Consider the following 23632-nt stretch of genomic DNA (forward strand, 5'->3'; position numbering starts at 1 on the left):
CGACTTGCCAGCAAGATCAACAACTACCACAACAACTTGTCTCTCGCTCGCTTTCCGCAGACGGAAGCCACGTTTCTCTAATCAAGAGTATCGACTGGATCACTTTTTGATTTCTCTCTTCGGAACCCGTCGACATCCCACCGGCCTTGCCTACCCTGCAAATACCCCAGGCCTTCATCACACTGAACAAAAAGGGACGTCAACCCTTTTGTCATTCGTCCGTTATCCGTTGGCTCTGTTCGTCAACAGAGCATTTAATCGATGGCTGCAAGCTTCGCCCGTACAAACCTCATCACCACAGACTCATCCTCGACCGTCGGCAGTATGGTTTCCGAATCACCGGCCCTCAGCGCAGGCCACTCAGACGCTGCTTCTGGCACCGGAACGCCAAACTCCTCCCCTCCCGCTTCTAGGCCTCGCAGCCCCGAGCTGAAGCATCACGAATCGCTGGATGCCTCAGATCTGGAGCCCCTTGAGCCATTGAACGTCAAGAATGTCTGCTTCGTTGGTGCTGGTTTTGTTGGTAAGTAAAATCGTCGCGATGGCTATCGGCATCGAATTCTCCCCCGTGGCCGTGGCCATGACTCTTGTCCATCCTACATCCTTGTTCGGCCCATGTTTTTCAAGGCGTGAACTGCTTTATTAGCTCTAGATTCGAATTAGCTGGCAGGCGTCACGAACTTAATGTCGGTGGATGCTGTAAATGTCACTGATTAAATCTGACGCAAGCACTGTCGTCAAAATTGGACTCATACAGACCTCGTATTCGATAGGATCGAAGATGGAGCTAACAAATCATTGCAGGTGGCCCTACTGCGGCTTTGATCGCACTTCACAACCCAGACCTTACCGTCAACGTCGTGGACCTCAACGCCGACCGTATCGCCGCATGGAACTCTCCCCATCTCCCTATTCACGAGGCTGGACTTCCCAAGATCGTCCGCATCTCTCGTGATGGTACCAACGAGGCGACAGCCTTCCTCCCCTCAGTCAGCAACTCTGTGAAGATTGCTCCTCGCAAGCCCAACCTCACCTTCACAACCGACGTCCAGCGATGCATCGGCGAAGCAGACATTGTTCTCATTTGCGTCAACACGCCTACTAAGACCTACGGACTTGGTGCTGGCTACACTGCCGACCTGAGCGCTCTGGAAGGAGCGTCTGAGACTGTCGCCAAGTATGCAAAGGATGGTGCTGTCATTGTTGAGAAGAGCACGGTACCTACGGGCACAGCTCGCATGATCCGCGAAATTGTAAGTTGTTAAACCCAAGGATTCGTCGACCACAACATGGTCCGTCTTCATAGCAGAAACAGATGGAAACTAATACCTAAATAGATGGCCCAGTACCAGCCCGAAGCCGAGTTCGAGATTGTCTCGAACCCCGAGTTCCTTGCCGAGGGAACCGCAGTCCGCGACCTTATGCATCCCGACCGCATTCTGATCGGCAGCTCTACCACTCCTGCTGGCATTCGGGCCGCCAACGCCCTGAAGAGCGTTTACGCCGCCTGGGTTCCCGAGCAGAAGATTTTGACCGTCAACACTTGGTCCAGCGAGTTGACCAAGCTAGTAGCCAACGCCATGCTTGCTCAGCGTATCAGCAGCATCAACAGTATCAGTGCTCTCTGCGAGGAGCTTGGTGCCGACGTGCAGGAGATTAGCCAGGGTATCGGCGCGGACACTCGCTTGGGCAAGAAGTTCCTTCACGCAGGTGTTGGATTCGGCGGTTCTTGCTTCGAAAAGGATATCCTCAACCTGGCCTACATGGCCCGTACTCTCCACTTGGACACTGTCGCCGACTACTGGATGGGTGTTCTCGATATCAACAAGTACCAGCGTGAGCGCTTTGCCCAGAAGGTTCACCGCGCTCTCAACGGCAACCTGCGCCGCAAGAAGGTGGCCATCCTCGGATTCGCCTTCAAGGAGAACACCAACGATACCCGCAACAGTATTGCTGTGCACATCATCACTGAGCTGGCTCACGAGATGCCCAACGAGATCGCCATCTTTGACCCTGGCTGTGACCCTGTCGAGGTGATGGAGGAGGTCCGTCAGTCTATCCCAGACGAGCGTGTCGTTGAGCGTGTCAAGGTCCACACCAACTGGAGGGACACGGTCCACGGCTCGAGTGCGATCTGTATTCTTACCCCCTGGTACCACTTCCGCTACCCGAAGCAGGCCCAGACTACTGCTCGTCGCTCGTCTGTCTGGAGCAGTCCCGAGGCGTCCCGCGAAGAGGCCAAGGCTTTCATCAAGGATACTCTGTCTGAGATGGACATTGTCGAACTTGAGAAATTTGTTTCTCGCACCAGCACCAACACGCCGACGGATCCATTGAAGCGCATGAAGGCCGAGGCTGAGTGTCAAGAAGGCTGCAAGGGTTGCAACTTCGATGCCGCCAACGAAGACTTGGGCGACCCGGTGGACTGGGAGTGGGCAGCGTCGGTCATGAAACGCCCTCGTCTTGTGCTCGATGGACGCAACGTCGTCTCCGTTCCCGACCTTGAGAAGCTTGGATTCCAGGTCCAGGGCATCGGCAAGGGACTGGTCATCTAAGGTGACGTACCCAGAATCATAATGACGAGTCAAAGAAAGTGGTAGATGAGCAAGACTACATGAGGCTTTGCATTTCGTTCGGACATACAACGACGAAAAGGTACATTGGACGAAAAATCCTCAAAACTGCACAGTAAGGCGTTCCGGTGGGCAAAGGCAATGGGCGGCGTATCGTTATTTCATGCCCAGAGGATCATGGTTTTTAAAACCTCTGGCTTTCTTTCGCTTTCACTTCCACATAGGCTGTTGGAGGACATCTTGGGGTCTAGCCAACTTTGTAATTCTGACCTTTTGACTGGCCTAGAGGCAGAGGTGGGAAGCTATCGCTGATAATGGGATCAAATATACCCATGAGTTACTCCGTACACATGTTACAAAACGACAATTCTGCGTTGATATGTAACATGGCTACCAACAATACTCGAGACCCTTGCGGATACCCAAATTCACTGACGTTGAGCCTCACGTCTTAGACCTTACATTATCCGTAGAACTGAAAGGTATGCCTGCAACGTAAACAATGTCCCGGTCCCGACTCGGCACAATCGCCGCCGAATAGCACCACCCATTTGGCTTACCGCGGGGAGCCACAGGTGATTGCGCGTCCCCAGGCGAGTTCGATCCACCGTTTTTAAACTAATCAAACGGTAAAGATGAAATTGGGTGGTTCCGAGTGACGATCGGGAACTCGGGGAAGAAATTGATCATTCGCTCCCCGGGGGTCCTTGTCCAATTTACCTGGTGCCTTGGTGGGGGCGATGGACTGGGGTCGTTCATTTGTTCTTCGTTCCTCCGCTATAACTTTATTCGAATTAACGAGCCCCTCGGCCCCTCCCCCTCGGGTAGGATAACGGTTTGGATTCTAGACGTGACGGTGGTGAGGCCATAATGACCCTTGCAGTACTCCGTACGGAGAACGAATACAGATACTGGAGGAATTTCGCCCAGATTGACGAGGTTGTGTTGTGGGTTTGGGTAATGTGTTCGTTAGGGGATATCCACTTGTAGCTTGATGATTGACTCGCATACGCGGAGCTTTTTGCGCGGTACGAATTGGTAGGCTCTACAAATTGCCAGGTCCGATCTTCCCTTCCGTTTTACTCTCAGTCGTCAATTGACCGTATTGACCGGGAGGGCAGCCGAGAGAGGACCTGCAAATTGCAATATGCGCTCAATGAATCTGTGGATGACGATCTTGCGACATTCCCGTCGGCGGCTCTCCCGGAGACGTTTGTGATAGATTACCTTGCAACTTTTTTTTTTCTCCCAGCGATATGCCACAGCCCCAGCCAACCAGCCGGGTGGATAAAATGGGCGTTCCGCTGGGACCGTGTAGCGCGTCTCCCCCATTGGCGGGATCTACCAGGCGTTGAAAGCACCGAACTTTGGAGCGTTTGTTATCAATCAATGTTTCACACACGGCTACTTTACGCCTGGCTTGCCTTTGCGCTACGGAATACGCTACGGATACTTTCTATCAAACGATGACCCTCTACCCGGTGGGAGACCAGAGATCGCAATAACGTGTCTGGATGTTTGGGAATCTTAGAACCTTGGGCTCCCGTTTTGCTGTTTTTCTTCCTGTGACGTGATGGTCGCTTTGTAGACGGGAAGATGCGGCTCACTGAGTGACGGGTAGATTGCTGGTGGCGTGGTTGACCGTTTGGCGCCATCAACGGACCGAGAAAAGCTTGGCTTTCTGCCTGCAGATTTGCCCCTGAGTTTGGTGCGTCGTGGTGTAACGACAGCCCACCCTTTGGAACGAGACTCAATGCTGTGATGAGGATTGAATTTGACCATTTGGTGGACTTTCTTTCTGGGATTGTTTCAGGGACTACCGACCAAGTGCCGACGTGGATTGTTTGGAGACATTGACCCAAATATTTGAGAGTTGAGTTTCTAGTTTAGTAACGAGTTGGTGGTACAGTACTTTACCGTTCGATACCTTCGTTCTATTTCTACTATTACTATTCACTGCTATCGCCACTGCCACTATTTCTGTCATCACTATTCTTACCGTTGCTGTCCATACTAATACTGTTTCTGTTGCTACCAGCCTTGCTGCTGGTACTACTGCTATCATCACTATTACTGCTTTCCGTTCCTCAATTATTCCGTATGGAATACGTTCTAGAAAGCCCCAAGTAATTGTCACACTCATGGTTGCTATATGAAGGCGGCTGGTTCTGTTGAACGGCACCTATATCCTGCTCTCTCACCCATTTCAGTGGTCCGTTCGTCCATGCATCCATGGCGGGAAGGACGCGTCGGCGGAGCGGAGGACCGCAGGAACGAGAGGCCTAGACTTTTGCCCCATTGACATAACGGTTCCACAACGGGAGTTCTAGACTGGGCCGTTTCTCAACTTGGGAGGGTTCCTTCCGTACTTACTGAGTACTTGTGAGTGATCCAAATGAAATGTAAGCTCCCATCAGCGTTCATTTTTTTTTTTTACACGCGCGCGCGCGGTAGCGGGCCTTCCGGCCGGGGGAGGGGTTTTTGGTGGTGGCGCAGGAGGCGGGGCCGGATCGGACGGCGCGGCGGGCTTTTAAGGGGGTTTTGGTTCTCGGACGATGGATCTCCCTTCTCCGCCCCCGGACGCGTATGTCTTTCCGGCTGTCCGGCACGGCTAGACCTGAATTGTAAGAGGTATGCCAGACGGTCAGATGTCTGACGCGGATCGCTTGCAAGACCTTGTGGATGCGGGCGCATCGAGGTAGGCACAAACAGTGAGGTAGACGTCGACGGGATCTGTGCGGGCACGTGTTTGTTCAGGGCGATATTCTTTTAGTTTGTGTGCCTGTGCTTGGTGACAGGAACCCGGCCACTTTGAGTTTGCGATGAGTGAGACAGGTTTGTGCATGTTAGATGACTGCGATGATCGTTCAGAAGTTGTGCTATGTTGTTTCTAATACTGACGGCTTAAAATTGATCAACAATGATGGTAATCTATGAAGAATATCATATTGGGGAAGTGCATACTGTCCGCAAGACCGAGAACCCCAGATGCCAATCTTTTTTGAGCGAACACTAGTTGACGTCCCACCAAGCTTCATCTTGACAGATGGCTCGAAGAGTCTTCACTACTCGTAGATGCTAAGAGACTTGACAGTGACAGCACCACCTCGAGCAAGTGTGGCATAGTTGAAGACGCCGTACCGATACCCCATGAAGTGGAGGATGCCACGGTCAATTTCCTCGTGTGGCTCGCCGAGGGGCTCAAAGTTGGCACCATCAGTGCTGTAAGAAAACCGTCCCTCCTGGTTATAGAACGAGTTGACGCCAACCTCGAGGCGCAACCAGATTGTAGCACCAGTCACTTCTACACTCGCGATCTCGTCGCCCTTATTGACGGTATGCCATCCATCATCCGGAATCATCAGGATGTTGTTCACCATCGCTACTCTTGTGCTGTTCTCACTCTTGATGATCCCAATCCAAGCGGCAGCGTAGCGGAAGAGGACAACACCCGCCCGATCGCCGTCAACCATCTGCGAGTGATCGAGTTCAATGGTGAGAGTAGATTGAGGCCCAATAATACGATGCGTGAGTGTATTCCGAGCGCGGAAGAAGTCATCCGTGACAGTCGCCGTATGGAGCTCGAGGCCGTGGTTGATAGCCCATGACGAGTCATCTGGATTATGATTCCATTGATATTGAGGACCGAGTGTTTCGAACTTGTCGGTCCCAGTGATGGGCTTGACTGGGTGCTCTGGGAGAGGATAGGGATAGGAGCTCGCCCATTGCCCATCCACAAAGTCCACGTGAGGCCAACCGTCGTCGTCCCAGTGGACGGGTGCGAGAACGGGAATGCGGCCTCCCGGGTACGCTTCGAGGTGCGCGATGTAATGCCACTTGTCGTCGGGCGTGCTGACGAGAGCGCCTTGGTGCGGGTTACCGGCGCCCGGCACTGGATTTCCATTGCTTTGCAGTACCCATTTCCACTCATAGGGTCCGGATGGTCCAATTGTAGATTTGAGAACGATTTGGTTTGGGACTGGCTTGACGATCCAGAGGTACCAGGCGCCGTTCCTCTTGTAGAAACGGGATCCTTCGATGTAGCCAAGCTCCTCTGTTGAATTGAAGACAACCTCGTTTCTAACAACACGTAGGCCATCATCGCTCAACTGGGCAACTGAGATGTTGGTGTTGCCATGCGCAACATACATAGTATCGTCGTCGTCTATAAGCATGCCCGCGTCATAGAGACAGATATCAATGACGGAGCTCTGTGTCCACGGACCTTCCACAGCGGGTGCGGTGTAGACATAAGTCTTCCAGTCGCCCACGATGCATCCTCCCCAGTAGAACGTATCGGTGCTCTTGCGATAGCTGAAGTAGGATGCGAAGATGCCCTGATTGTAGCGCTGGCCAGGGCCGGAGACGAGATCGAAGCCCTCTGTGTTGCCAAAGTCCAGACTTGGTACTGAGTGGGAGAGGTATTCCCAGTTGACGAGGTCGTAAGAGCGTAGGATCACTGCTCCGGGTGAAAAGTGAAAGGTTGAAGCGGAGTAGTAGTATGCGTCACCGTGGCGGATTAGGTCAATGTCTGGGAGATCTTGCCAGATGATGGGGTTGGTGAAATTGGTCTGGGCTGCAGCCCAGACCAAGAAATAAAGAAAGATGAAGTAAACGAGCATAATGTCACAAGATAGAGACCTTTCTTTGCAAGATCGTCTGATTTATCGTACACTTTGCAGCTAAATTGAACGTCTATATGCGAGATAATCATGGGGACACTCTTATAATTGCCTCCCTGATCGGATGGCAGCCTATGGCGAGATCATACTGGAACTTGAGTTCTACACCACCTCATTTACCTCAATGATTGAATTCCCTAGACCCGGAGATACACTATTCGCAAGATAATGCAGATATGTTACCATCACAAAGGCTCCCCTCAAGGAAAGACGGCAAAATGCGAACCTCCGGTGGGCCAACCGGTGGGATCTCCGGTGGAGGGACTGCCTCTCCCTCATCGACTATACGTAATTTAAGAATCAATCAGAATCAAGATCCTGTGAGAGTATAGCATCGTTGTACTGAGCGGTTAAACATTACCGTGGCTGGGCTGCAGGCCATCATCGTGGCTACCTGGTTGGTTGTAGCCCTGGTCCAGAAGCCGGAAATGATACATCCTCGCGTCGGATGTGACATCTTTGGGCTTGCTGGAGACTTTGTGATTGTCGAGAATGTCGAACTCAGAGTCAAAAGCTTGCCTCTTTCACATGCTTAACGATTTATCACAATGAATCATGTCCCTGAAGCAACCCTGATAGCCATCCATAATCGGGGTAAAGTTCGCAGCCGTGACTTTTCCAAATTTGGTCCACTTCCGACCGGAGAACGCTCCAAGCGATAGCTTTCTCCGAAACGTCAGACTTCATGTATTACATCTAGTTTCGAACTTCCCCATTCTCTCTCCCCGCTGCGGATTGATCTAGTCATACAATAAACAGCCAGTTTTAGTTCATCATAGTCCCGTCAAACACGCGAAAAACGCCCCCAACCAATTCCATCGACGACCCGGCGATATCGAACAGACTCGGAAGCTACAGATAGCTTACCAAGATGGATCCTTTCAATAAGCTACCGGCCGAGCTCTGTGTGAAGGTACTGATATCAACCCGATGTCTACGCACAATATCACAGCTCATCCAGGCCTCACTTATCATGCTTGCGCAATCTAACATATCAAAAGGATATATCACGAAGAAGCTACTAGCCTCCGACTTTGACGATGGCATGATACAAGATGCTATGGCAATTATTCTCTTCCCTTCCCGGTCTGATGCTGACTTTGGTACTTTAGCTCGTAGTCATTGTCTCTTTTGGGCAAGGCAACAATTCTCCGACCCGTTCTGCCAGCCTCTGAAAAGTCAGAACCGGGAGTTAATCAAGAACATCAGCAAGCTCCATCAAGGACTGATGTTTTTTATTGAGGACTATCTTACAAAAGCCACTGCAGTCTTCCCTCCGCGGGAGTATCTGTGTCTCCCATCTTAATGGAACACCTGTTGAGGTTCAAAGGCCAGGCAGTGTGTTCAAGGTTCAATGCCGCCAATCTTACAAGTCTAGAAAGAAAGCGACTGCTGCGAGCATTTCTAAGATATCAGCTCAATCATATGATGAAGAGCGATAACCGAGAACTCTGCGAATAGTCACTATATCGACACAGGGGTCAAAAATTCCAACAATGGGACCTGCAGGCAATTCTGTGTGTTGACGAATATCTCAAAAGACTATACGCTGCCATGTTTGCGCAGTGCAGCAATTCCTGGCTACCAGAAATTATTCAAGGCAAAAGTTCTACTTCCTCCCACCCTCCCGGCCTGCTTTATCCAGACAGCCTATGCGTCGACCCTGAGGCATATGCCTACGACTTGGGCTGCGGACGTTGGATTGCGTCAAGGTTAGCTTATCGTGGATTTGACCTCGTCACAATCCTTCTTCGATCTACTGAAGCCGGACAACCTGGAAGGGACCGCCTTAAGAAGTGGTTTAAGAGTCTCCATCAAATATATGACTCCAGACTGGAGAGCTCATACTATCTCATAGAAGGTTATGATTCGATTGGTAGAGTATCGGAGGGTTCTGAAAATGGACCAGGCATGTACCGGATTCTTCACTCGCGTATTATTCCGAATTATATGACGCTCACGACAACGTACCTACAAAGGGCATGGGTATTTCTTGATGACGCCAGATTTTATCCCTCATCCTCGCCTGAGGCAAGCCCACATTTCCCGACTGAGGGTAAGGCTCTGAAAGAGCGCTATCAGACTATGAAGAAGGATGAGGATTACTGGGACCACCCATGGCGAGCCAGAGCTCGGCATCGATCACAAAAGTGGCACAACGAAATGTCTCCTGAAAAGACCAAGGTTGAAGACGACCAAGACTCAGAGCTTGAGAAAGTGAGCCGAATTTCACTGCCTGAAATAGTAGATGGAAGATGTTCAGATAATCTACGTCCGTTCTGGCAATGAGATAGGAATCCAGCCTATGGGCTGATGAACATCAAGTGTGGAAGATGATCAGCATGGGCTTGACCCCTGGTACGTAGTTTAGAGGGAAGTTGGGTAGCTGGCTCCAGGACTCGCTGTTATTTGGAATACTTCAAGCATCTCCAGAGACATACGCGATACATATCACCACCATTATCAAACTTTTGCTGTACATGTAATCATAAGGATCCGCCGAAGTGAAACTACGAGTGGTAATCTGAGCGCGACAGAGCCGGGTGGGGCCGTATTGGTACACGAGGATACGAAAATTCAGCGATTGGCTCCAGTCGAAGCGCGCATGCGTTTGAACATAAATGCTTGGAGTTCAAATAACTTGTCTACAGTGCCGAGCAATATCACCAATAAGTACGTTTTCTCTTCTCACAGTCTTTATAGCGTCGAATTGTTTCGATAGATACGATTTTCAGAAAATTCCTCATTCAACTGGGAACATTTGAACCCTCGTTCGAATACATCTTCGATCTCAACCGTCGTTCCCAAGATGGGTCTCGTTCATTTCGAAGACGGAAAAGTCCTCTTCTACCCATACACGCCTTCAAAACTAGCAGGTGTCATTTTCTTGTTTCTTTTTGCTGGTATCTCCGTATATCATGTTTGGTTGATTCGTAAATATAAGACAAAGTACTTCCTGCCGATGGTACTCGGCGGAATATGTAAGTATCGAAACTTTTGCCTGCTTTCCAACTCCTCTCAAATTTATAGTATCGATGAGACTACTCAGAACTCTCACACCATATGACTTCAATAGGTGACACATTTGGACACTTGGGTCGCGCCTGGGCAGGCTCAGCGCCTTTATCCCCTAAGCCATTCATGTTGCAGCTTATGCTCATTCTCGTTGCGCCTGTCTTTATCTCCGCAACCATATACGTCAATCTAGGAAGACTCAAAGAGGCCTTGCTAGGCCATCAAAGGCGGAAATGCAGCCCTACCATTATCTTCATTCTCACGGATATCATCGCCTTCTGCACACAAATCGGCGGCTCCCTTGTACAAGTGATTGCGAACCCAAAGATCATGGAAATTGGGGGTCATGTTGTCTTGGGCGGTTTACTTTTCCAACTCTTCGTTTTGGTCGTCTACTTCGCTCTCGTCATGCGCTTTCAGCGGGCTACGCAGAGGGAAACGATTTATCTACAGCATTGGAGACGTTATGTTTGGACCCTGGTTATCTCGGTGATGGCTATCTGGGTGCGAAATCTGGTGAGGGCAGCGGAATTCGCTGAGGGCTGGTACGGGTTCGTCAATCAGCATGAAGCCATGATGTACATTTTTGACTCATTCTTGATGTTCTCTGTCATGTTCGCATACGCTGTCTTTCATCCTGGTCAGTTGAATGAGACAGGAGGGAAGATGCCTAAGAACAGACAACGTATCAACTCGGAGCAGGTCGTGATGGGTCCATTCGGAGATATAGCTTAAGGGGTGCTGAGTTGGTGTAGGCAACCGAAATGAATATTTTCCACCTGATATTCAGTTCACCCTTCAGATAATCATGCTAAATCTCGAGGATCTATCCTGAAAACGGTCATTTGCATGTCTTAAATATGTATGCTCCTAGCTTCTATGACCTGAACGCCAATGCGAGTTACGGGCGCTTGTGGCCTCCTTGTGATATCCAAGTTTCTGTGCTGGTCCTCAAAGCGAAGAGAGAAAAGAAAACCGTAAAAAGTAGGAATACGTGGGATCCTGTTGGTCTGTTTGAATAGTTCTACATCCTCGATTGGCTACCATCAAGTTGGTACATGTTGACTTGCCGTTCCATCCCGGGAGCTTACATATGGCTCGACCATTACAGATCCTTGAGAACGGATTCTTGTTCTCGTGAGACATTTCCTAATGTCGATGCAATAGAGCAGAGTCGCTGCAGCCCACAAGGCGCGATTCCAAACCTGGGGTAAATGTAGCGTTCCGCTTGTTGTACCTCTATAACCCTCCTCGCAACCTCAAATAATCATATACGACCATACCTATTAGAAAACTCGGGATCCCGTCCGCTCTCTTATAAATAAGTTAATAAGGGCCGGCTTATTTAGAAGAGCGGGATCCCGGATAACTTAGCTTATAAAACGGTGCTTAGCTACGTCTCGCTCTTTGCGCCCCTATACCGTTCTCTATTTATAAATTATTTTAATCTACTTACTTATTTTAATAAAATTAGTTTTTTTTTATATTCTTACTATTTTTTCCCCTAGCTCTCTAGGCGTTATTTTATTATTAATTTTTATATTATAGTTTTTATTATATTTTATATTTAATAAAATATAAGCTAAGTTTAGAGAGGGGAAAGGTTATATATTAAGTTATTAGCCCTCTATTTTTTTTTAATCCCTTTAATTATATTTATTTATCCTCTATAATTTTTATTACTCTTTTTTTTTTTTTTTTTTTTTTTTTTAAATAAGCTTAGCCGTTTTTATTTTTGCTTTTTAAAACTATTTATTTATAATTATATATATATCTTTATTTTATTATTTATATATTATAATAGATCTATCTTTTATTAAATCTTAATAAGACCCTTATTATTAGTTTAGAACCTAATAATAATTAAAATAAACTATATAAAATATTTTATAAAGAATTCTTTATGCTATATAAAAGATCGACCTTTTTTAGAGGATTTAGAATTTAAGTAAAATATTTTGAAAAAAACGGCTTATTTATAGAGCCCTTTTTAAATTATAAAAGTTAAATAAAAAGCTTAGTTTACGTAAAATAAGGTATAGCGGGTTTAAGTTAAGTAAATAATTTTTAAATAAGTAGGCTTAAGCTAAGTTCTATAAAATATAAAAAATTATTAATGGTTTATATATAATAAGTTCGTAATGGAGGATATTAAATAAAACCTAAAATGAATTATAATTAATTTCTATTTTAACTCGAAGCTCGCTAATAGTACTTATTAAGTATTTATTAAAAGCTATATTAAGAGATCTATTTAGCCTTATTTAACCTAAATAAATAAAAAGTCGTTAACGTTTAGTTAATAAAATTAATAAATAGTATTCCTAACTTCTAAGATAACTTCGTTAATATAGTTAAGTAAGAAGTATTATAAAAGAAATAATAAAAGACTTTATTAATCCTATATAAAAGCTTATATATTATAAAAGGACGAGTTTATAAATAAATTAGTAAATAAGATCTAAAAACTAAGTAAACCCCTTATTATTACCTCTTTTAGTATATTATATTAATAAATAATATAATAATAAATTAAGGGCGGCTTTATAAATAAGTATAATTTTAAATAGCGTTAGATATTTATTAAAAGAAAAGTAATAATTAACGATATTTTAATATAGGCATTAATATAGAGGTATATAGAATTAATATAGTAGTATATACCTTATAATAGTATATACGTTTACCCTTATAATTAGCTTAGAATTTTAGTATATTTTTATAAAAGTAGTAAAAGTAGTTATAGTAATATTTCGATCGGTTAATAAATCTAAAATTCTTATATAATAGTATATTTACTAAACCGTTCTTTATAAGTTGTCGAAATAGTTCTAAAAATAACGAATTAATTAATATTTAATTATTTATATTTTAATTATAATATCCAATAATAATAAATTATATATTATTTAAATAATATATAAAATAATATAGCTATAAAATTTTTATTTACTATTATTTAATATTATTTTTATTTATTTTACCGCTTTTAAATATTAAGTTTTAATAACTATTGTTTATATAACCCCTATTATTCTTTTTTATTAAGAATGCCGGATTAACTTTTATTTATTATTAAAATAGGTTTAGGGCCTAATTAGAACTTAGTTAGCTAGCCCTTTATAAACCCCTAGTTAAGGATAATTTATTATAACTTTTTAGTAAGTAACCTCGCTTATAGTCGGTCGAGTTTTTATTATTATATATTATAATAGTTTAATATTAAGATTATTAGCCCTATTAAATTAGTATAAGCTCTATAAAAACTTATTATATTATATTTTTTAGTTTATTATAGAACAATATTATAATTTTTAAATTTAAAATTTAATAGGATTAGAAAAAGACGTTTTTAAAGCTAATATTATAAATAAACTTTTATTTATTAAAAATCGATAATTTAGTTATTTTTAAAAGATTTTATAATAATATAGGATATTAAGTTTAATTAATATAAAATAGTTATTATTATACTCTTTAATAAGGGTTAATAAGGGAAATAGCTTTTTATTAAAGGGTATTATTTTATATATAAGTTAGTATTACTTAGTAATTAACTTAAAATACTTTAATAAAATTATAATCTAAAATTTATTAAAATATTCTAAGCGGGGATTAATATACTTTTAGTTAATAAATACTTCGTTTTTATATAAGCTTAGTAAAAGTATAGCTCTTAATTATTAATTATATTTTATATAACGTTTATAAGCCGATATAAGTAGCTAAGTTTATTAAAAAGTAGCCCTTAATATTATTATTATTTAATTCTATATTAAAAATAATATAAATACTAAAGTTTTAATATTTATAAATTAAATAGGCTTATTATACTTTTATAAGTAAGTATATAAATAAAAGTAATATAAAATTAGGTGTTAGTTATCAAACTTTTATAAAACTTCTTTTACGCTTTTTTAAAAAGTACTTAGTTTTAAAAATAATAATAAATTTTTATATAATAAATATATTATAATAAGTATATAGGATAGCTTAATTTACTATTATATTAATATATATACGGTCTTTATTATTAAGCTCCGCTATTACTTATATTACTAAATTAGGATCCTTTTTATTAAACTTATTATTTTTATTATTATTATTACTAGTTTTAAGTTATTTTTATTTAGTTTTAAATATAATATTAAAATTAATATAGTAAATATAGAGCTATTATTAAGTATTTAAAAACTCTTTATTAAGTATAGCTTTTATTTATTTATTATAATTTATAATAATAATTATAGGGCGACGAATTAAGTATTACTCGATTAGTTATTTAATATTTTTAGAAAGAAATTAGAAGCCCTTTAACTATTCGTTATTAATAAAACTAAATATTATATTATAAATAGATTTAAAATAGGTCTATTTAATTACTTAGAATAGTAAAAGCTTAAAGTAATTAGTATTATAAATATTATTAAAACTAATTATTTTTAAAAACTATTTTTATATTTAGAGATAATAAAAAAGGTTAAGCTTAATAAAGCGGTCCGGTTTATTATTAATTTATTTAATAATATAAGGAATTTTTATTTATTAAATAATTTAATTAATACGGCTATTAATAAATAATTATTTAGCTTTTTTAATTTAAGCGCTTTAATATTATAAATATTATATTAGGTAAGTATAGAATTTAGGAATTACTTTTATATAACGGTATGGATATTACGTACTTAGATATTAATATAACGGCTTATATTTTTAATAAAATCTTTAATAAATTAAGTAAATTTTTAATATAAAGGGTAAGTAAATATTTTAAAGCTTAGTTAATAATTATATTAATTATAATAAGGGTTTAATAAGTAGTATAAAAATTTTTTTTTATACTTTTATAATTACTTATTATTAATAACTATATTTTTAAAACCTTTATTATTTAATTTTTATACTTTTTAAAGGACTAGGTTTATTGAATTAATTATATTAGAACGAGTATTATATAAGCTAATTTATTTAAGAGGTATATTTATATTATTTTATAATATTAAATCTTTTAGCTTTTATAAATATATTAAGTTAGTTAAAAGGGTTTTTATAATAAGCTCTAAGTTATTTAAGATTAATAAGTTTAAAATAGTGTTTAAAAGGGGGAGAAGGATTTTTAAATTAAGTATAATAAGAAGTTATAGTTTAGAAAAATAATAAACTCGAGGGAAGGTCTTATTATAAAAATAAATATAGGAGTAATAGGTTTTTAAGAATCTTATATCTTTTATTAGTAGTAGTTTAGTTCGTATTATTAAAAAGGGCGGTTATTAATTTTTATTTATATTAATAATTTATTAAATAAACTTAAAAGTATTATTAAAATATTTTAAAATAAGTTATTAAGGGTCTTAGTAATTATTATTAAAAGAAAATAGACTCGCTTTAATAAAATATAAGGAGAGTAGTATATTAAGTATTTTATATTTTTAAAAAATAGTATATAAAATAAAGTATAGATTTAAAGTACTTAGTATTAAAATAGGGTACTATAAATAAATAAGAGTTAAAATAATATAATAAGTTAAAAAGTTAGTTTTATTAAGGAAATAGTATTTAAAATAAAGTCTTAGTTCGATTTTAAAGTAATAAGGCTAATAATAAGATAATAAATATATTTTTATAATAACTTAAGTAATAAGTTACTAATTAAATTATTATATAATTAAGAGTTACTAATTTTATAAAATTAGCTAATATTAAAATAGTTATTAATTAAAAAGGGGATAATAATATATTAATACGTTAGTATTTTAGAAAATATATTATATTATTAAGGCTACGTTTTATAACTTAATAGTATAAATTATACTGGGTTTAATTATTATTAAAGGTAATATACGTTAATATTAAGTATAAGAATTAAGATAGTAAAAGAAATTTAAAATAAAGGAAATATATTAGAGCGGAGCGGTAAAATCTAAATATATTAATAATTAAATTTCGAGCTAATTATAAAAGTAAACGTATATACTATTATAAAGTATATATTACTATATTAATTCTATATACCTCTATATTAATTCCTTTAATATTTATTAATATATTATAAACTTATATAAGTAATATCCCTTATAATACTATTATGTACGAAGAATAGTAAATATTAGCCCTTTTAGCCCTTTTTTAAAAACCTTTATGTTATTATTAAAGTTTAGAACTTCTATAGTTAAGGCCGCTTCTGATCTTTATAGCTGACCTCTATTATTAACTTTTTAGTTAGTATTATTATATAAATATATTACTTAGCTTATTATTAATAAGTAGCTAAAGAGGGTAGCTTATCTATCCTAAATTAAATAATAGTTTTTATATTAAAATTATTATATTATATTAAGTGCGTATTTAAGGTATATTATATATATTATATAATTAAAAGTATATTGTATTATATAATTTTTTAAAAATATAATCCTGTTAAAGTCGATCTTTTATGCTTATAAAGCCGGAAAAAACTACTATATAACGCTATTATTTATTTAGTTATTTATATAACCGTTTTTTAAATAACCTCGGAGGCTAGAGGCTAGAAATTTTAATAAATTTTAAGTATTATAATATTAAAATAGCCGTTATTAAGGATTTAAAAACTATAAGTAAATAGCTTTTATAATTATAATTATAAAATAGAATAAGTAGTAGGTTAATAAAGTATAAACTTTTAAAATAATATATAAGTACTTTATTATATTTTTAGGTAATAACTAATACTTAAATATAGTATTTTCTTTATTATTCTCTTTGTATTTTATAAAAGGTTTATATTTTATACGCTCGTTACTCGTGCGCTTTTAATAATACTTTTAATTTTATATTTAATTCGTTTTATTTATACGACCTGATTAAAAGAACGTATATTATAAATTATATATAGAGGAAGAGATTTTTAATAAACTAATTATTCCGATATAGTATAGATATTTTTAAAGATTTAATAATATATACTCTTTATTATAGGCTATTAAAAGGCCTCTAGTTATATATAATGCGTATTAGTACTAGCAGTTAACTCGATAATAAGACTTTTATATTTTATTAATATAATATTTATAATTAAGTTACTAATAAATAATAGGACCTCTTACCTAGCTTTAAAAAACTATATTTTATTGAATATGTTATAAGTTTATAAAAAAGCTACTAGCCTAGATATATTTAAGAGAATTTTATTTACGTAGTATATAATAATTTAGTAAATTAAAGTCACGCTTTTAGATAATATTACGTAAGATTATATTTATATAAAATAAAAAAGCCCTTATATTTAATATAATAAGACCTCGATATATTAAAAAGTAAAACGATATATAAAAACGTTAAAAGAGTATTAAGTTGCGGTTATGTTATATAGCACTAATAGTATTTAAGTAAAGAGGATAGGTATTAGGGTCTAGGACTTTATTAAAGTGCTATTTACTTTTATTATAAAAGTCCGACGGGCTAAGTATTTTAAAAAAGCGAATTAATAAAAATATAGGGCTTATTAATTACTAACTTATAAATAATACTTATAAAAGACTTTTATAAAAAGAGCGAATAGTTAAAATTTATAAATAGTATTATTATAAAAATAGGTTTATATTTACGAAATAAAAATACGGATATTAAGTTTAATTTTATTATATTTATTAATTACTTATAAGTATTCTTAGCTAATTAAGATCTCCCGGTTCTTTATAAGATCCCTAAGTTTTTAAGATAACGAGCTAGTTAAAAAGAATAGACCTAGTTATATTAAAATAGAAAAGATAAATAAATACTTATTTTATAATTAATACTACTCATAATAATTAAACTAAATAAGATATTATAAAGTTATATATTTTTATTAATTTAATAAACCGTTTTTATACTTATTTTATTACTAAATTAAGTAAAAATACTAAGTACGAGACGAGGTAGATTAGAATAGTTATATTATAAAGTATTATAGCGAGGAGAACGCACCGTATTTAATATCTCGAAGTTTAAATAAATAAAAATAGTTTAATATTTTATCTATTATTCGTAACTATTTAGTATATATAACCTTACGAAATATATATGAGAAGTTTATTAAAAAGCTAGCGGCTTATTTAATAAGCCGTTTTATTACTTAGAGTATTATCGTTTTAATTAATAAGTCTTAATAATAAACTATATAAACTAGAGCTAATATATAGTGGTTTTTTTAGCTTTATAAATATAAAGAATTAACAACGTTACGCTTTTAAAAGAAATTATATAATACGGTATACTTTTAATTATATAATATGCATAATATACCTAAGTACGTACTTAATATAATATAATAATTTTAATATAAAAACTACTATTTAATTTAGGATAAGCAGGCTACTTACTTTATTACGTAATAATACTAGTTAAAAAGGTTAATAATAAAGGTTAGCCGTAATAGTTAGCTATAATAATTAGCTATAAAAGTTGAAGGCGGCCCTTAATTATAAGGTTCTAAACTTTAATAATAATATAGAAGTTTTTAAAGAAAGGGCTAAAAGGGCTAATATTTATTACTTTTTAAAGCTTATAAAAATTCTTTTATCCTTATTATTTTAATATTACCTAAAGCTCTATTTAAATTAAATAAATTTATTAAATAAACTTATTAAATAAACTTATTAAACGAACTTATTAATATATAAACTACTATTCTAAAAATACCTTTTAATAAGTCCCCTCTAAAGCTTAATAAATTCTTAGGCCCCTCAACGCCCTAATTATTATAATTAATATAAATATACTTAAAAGTAGTATAATACTTTTAATAATATAAAATCTAACTAAATAATAATATAAACGCTATAAATAATTAGGCTAATACGGATACTAAGATTTAGTATATTAATACCGCTTAGAAATTATATTTTATAAAGCTAAAAATATTTTTAATATAGGCTATATTATAAATATAAGGGATTATATAAGGGTCCCTAACCCTTAATAAGAAAGAGTACGTAATATATAGTACGGCCTAGTAAATTACTCCGTTAGGGGATAATTATAGGGATAATTATATATATAAAATAAACTTATTTAATTTTAAATACTATAACGAGTGCGCTACTTATAACTTATTAAACTATAATAATAATAATATAATAAATATATATAAATTTTTTTATATATTAATTTTTAATACTAACTTTATGATAATAAACTATTATTTTAAAAATAAAAAAAGTAAAATACGAGGAGTAAGATGCTAAGGAGGCTTTAGAAATATTATAAACTTAATTAGTAATTACTCTAAGTTATTTATTTTATTTAAAAATAAAAGTTTTTTAAAAAGTATAGTTTAAATTTTATTTATTATAAAATATAATTAATAAAAAGTAAGAAGTAAAAAAAAGGTTTTTAAAAATATAAAAAATACGTATTATAAAGGATTTAGTTCCCCCCGACAGAGCAATCTACTAGGGCCGTACTATATATTACGTATTAAAGAAAACTAGGTATATTACGCTCCGTACTTAATTACTAACTAAAACTCTTAACCTTCTACTACCCGTTTATAAAACGAGCTTTACCTACTCTAATATATATAAAACCTCTTAGTACTAACCCGCATAAGTAGCTAGGTCTAGCACGATCTTTTCTTTTATATAAGTATTATTATTACCCGGGGGGGGCCTATAAGAACTATCTAAAGCGCTAGCTTATTACCTTAACCCTATACTCTTTTAGCCCGCTTATCGTAATTATTATAACTAAGCTAATATTAATATACTAAATCTTAATATCTATACTAGCCCGGCTATTTATAGTACTTATAATATTATTTAGCTAAATTTTATATTATTAAAAAGTACTTTGCTATTTTTTAAATATACTTACGTTAACTATAATAGCTTTAAACTAATCAAGTAGGTACTTAGCCCAAAGGGCAGACTTATTAATAAATATCTTTAATAAAGTAATAGTTTATATATTAATAAATTTATTTAGTTTAAATAGAAAATAGCTTTAGGTAATATTAAAAATAATAAAAATAAAAAAATCTTTATAAGCTCTAGTATAAAAAGTAGTAGATATTAGCCCTTTTAGCCCTTTTTTTAAAAACCTCTATATTACTATTAAAGTTTAAAACCTTTACAGTTAAGGGCCACCTCTAACCTTTATAGTTAACTATTATAACTAATTATTATAGCTAACCTCTACTATTAACCTTTTTAGCTAGCGCTACTGCGTAAATATATTACTTAACTTATTATTAGTAAGTAACTAAAGAGGGTAGCTTACTTATCCCAAATTAAATAGCAGTTTTTATATCAAAATTACTATATTACATTAAGCACGTATTTAGGGCATATTGTATATATTATATAGTTAAAAAGTATACTATATTATATAATTTTTTGAAAGCGTGATCTTATTAAGGTCGATCTTTTACGCTTATAAAGCTAGAAAAAACCACTATATAGTTTATTAATATAATTTAAAATAATCTCTTAGCTATTTAAAATATATATTTATTAATAATATCTAAACTCTTAAAACCTTTTATAATAAAATTAGAATACCTCTTTATATCTAATAATTAATTAATACGAGCGCTTATATAATCCTTATAGTATAATAACTTAATAAATAAAAATATAGCTTATATACTTAAATAATTCTATAATATAATCTAATATAACTAGCTATACTTAACTAAAAATACATTTTTAATAAAGTATAACTTAACTAATTTATTTAAAAAAGCTCTATATAACTTAAATTAATAAATTAGTACTAAATCTAAATATTTTAATAATTATAAATATAATATAATAAGGTCGCCTTAAAAATCCTTAAAAACGCTATAACTAAATAAAACGCTATAGAAAAATCTCCTTTTAAATTAAATAACTCCGATTATATAATTTATATAATACTTAATACTTAAAAACGCTAATACTTAAAAACCTATTATTTAATTACTTACCCTAATACTGCTAAATTTAATTCTTAAATTTATAATCCCTATAACTATAATTAATATATAAATATTAATTAAATACTTAGTATAAAAATTATAAAAAAATAAAAACTTATAAAATTAAATTAATATTTATAAATCGACCCTCCTATATATAAATCTTTAGAAATCCCTATAAGCGCCTATAAATCTATAATTAACCGTAACTAACTAATTAAGTAAATAAGGTTAATAAACGTTTACTTAATATAATAAAAGACTAGATTATCTATCTGATTAATATACCTAAAACTATTAAAATCACGCAACCTCTATTAAATATATCGTTTTTAAATCACCTTCCTATTATACTACCCCTAATAAAACTAGCCTAAATAACTAAATTAATAATTGTTTAAAAACTCTAATAAAGACTATAATAAAACTTATAAAACAAAACGCTAATTAAACCCCTAAAAGTTTAGTTATAATAAAAACTATTAAAATTATATTTTTAATACCGATCTAATTATATAAAAGAATTATAAAAATAACGTCCTTAATATTAATAAAAACACTTAGTAGCAATAAATCGACTAATACGACAAACTAATTATAAAAACTACTTATATAACTCTACTTTACTTTAATTACTACCGACCTTAATAAATAACGAATTTAAAAGTTAAGATTAAACCTAACTAAATAAAAATAAAACGAAAATTAAAAAAAGTCTATAAAAAAAGAATTAAAAACTTAAAATATAATTAATTATATATATTTAATTAAACTAATTAAAAATAATTTCTTTTGTAAAAATTTAAAAAAACAAATTGAAAGATAATTAAAGTAGGGTAAGGTAATTAATCTTAATAGTTCTTTTTAAAAATTAATTAATATAAAAATAAATATAAAACAGGCCGATCGGAAAAAATATAAAAGAAAAGCCTAATTAAAATAAATAAAAGGGCAATATCTGGTTTTAATTTTAATTAGACTACATATTTTCTTAAAATCGAACTTAAACCTTTTTAATAATTTATTTTTAAATATAATAATATAAAATAATTAGAAAGTCTACACTTTAATCGAGCTTAATAATATATCTAATCAGGAGACTTATATCCTCTCGATTAAAATAATTACTTAATTAAAAAAGTATTTTATATTATTTTAATAAGTATAAATAGTTTTTAAAGTACTATACCGCTAGAGTCCTCTTTACTCTATACGCTTTTAGTATTAAATATTAATAATTATTATTAATTATATTTATAAAATAAAAGGTAAGTAATTAAATTAAACTAAGGTTTTAGAAATTCTTAAATAAGAAAAGTATATAAATATTTTTAAAATTCGATCGTTTTTAAGAATTATAATATTTTATTATTATTAAATCAAATACTTTTCCTTAATAGCGGGGCTATTATCCTTATTTAATAAAAGTTAACTCTTTAATTAAAGTAAATTATAAATCGAGATAATAGACATATTTAAAAAGTAATTATTATAATACTAGTCCTAATTTATTAAATTATAACTTTGAGGCTAGGTAAGTTATTTTTATTATAAATATTAATATTAAGAGATAGGATAATATACTTAGCTAGATCGTTAATAATAAACGTACTATTATTTAATATAAAAATAAAATATAATAAAAACCGGAATTTAAATATAATTTAGAAATTCGAGATATAAGGGGTCTTTATAAGCTTAAAACGCCTCTATAATTATTTATTTAATATTAATTTCTTATTAAAAACTAATATAAGAGTTCTAGTTACTTAAATTAATAATATAATAAATAACTTACTATTAATAATAATAACTCGTTAACTATTCTAAATTAGATTTTTAATTTCGAAATTAAATATATTAATAATAAAAAGAATATAGTAATAGACGGTTTATTATTAAAACCCTTAGGCCTGTCTAACTTAATTAAGGCCGAGTATAATAAAAATATTAAAGATTTAGATTTTATTAACGTATAAGTTCTAAAAATACGAGTTATAAAGACCTTTTTTATTATATATAATTATAATAACGCTTTTATTAATCTAATTAAAGAAATAAATATTTTACTTAATATATTAATATTAAATAAGAACTAATTAGATTTCTTAAAATAAATTACTGATTTCTTACTTATATTAAAAAGACTAATAGGCGTACTATATAATTAATTTTAATAATTTAAGTACATAGTAATATAATTTATAATTTAAAATAAGCTCTTATTTTGATAAAGGATATAAATTTAACCCTATTTAATATAAATAATTAATAATAAGCGCTAATAAGTTAATCTAATTAATAAAATATATAATAAATTAGGGTATAAGGGATAAGAGATAATTTATTTTTATTTTATAGAACGGTATTACTAACCGGAAATATATATTAAAAGTCGAGGATTAATTATAATTTATAAAGTTTATTAAAAAGCTAAGTTATAA

General features: G+C 34.1%; 3 protein-coding genes across 3 annotated transcripts; 2 read left to right on the plus strand and 1 right to left on the minus strand.

Moving 5' to 3' along the window:
• Positions 1-261: 261 nt before the first annotated feature.
• On the plus strand, positions 262-2555 carry HER10_EVM0008164 (nucleotide sugar dehydrogenase; the record flags this gene model as incomplete). The annotated part of the gene is made up of 3 exons (XM_035477696.1): positions 262-523; positions 805-1253; positions 1338-2555. 3 exons carry the CDS (start codon positions 262-264, stop codon positions 2553-2555), a joined length of 1929 nt encoding a protein of 642 aa, XP_035328236.1.
• A 3083-nt stretch (positions 2556-5638) lies between these two features.
• Positions 5639-7195, minus strand: HER10_EVM0004058 (xylosidase glycosyl hydrolase; the record flags this gene model as incomplete). The annotated part of the gene is made up of 1 exon (XM_035473715.1): positions 5639-7195. One exon carries the CDS (start codon positions 7193-7195, stop codon positions 5639-5641), a length of 1557 nt encoding a protein of 518 aa, XP_035327855.1.
• A 2869-nt stretch (positions 7196-10064) lies between these two features.
• On the plus strand, positions 10065-11005 carry HER10_EVM0009223 (rta1 domain-containing protein; the record flags this gene model as incomplete). The annotated part of the gene is made up of 2 exons (XM_035478716.1): positions 10065-10236; positions 10332-11005. 2 exons carry the CDS (start codon positions 10065-10067, stop codon positions 11003-11005), a joined length of 846 nt encoding a protein of 281 aa, XP_035328326.1.
• Positions 11006-23632: the final 12627 nt, after the last annotated feature.

This window comes from Colletotrichum scovillei (genome assembly GCF_011075155.1).
Source record: "Colletotrichum scovillei strain TJNH1 chromosome Unknown Contig00010, whole genome shotgun sequence".
NCBI lineage: Eukaryota > Fungi > Ascomycota > Sordariomycetes > Glomerellales > Glomerellaceae > Colletotrichum > Colletotrichum scovillei.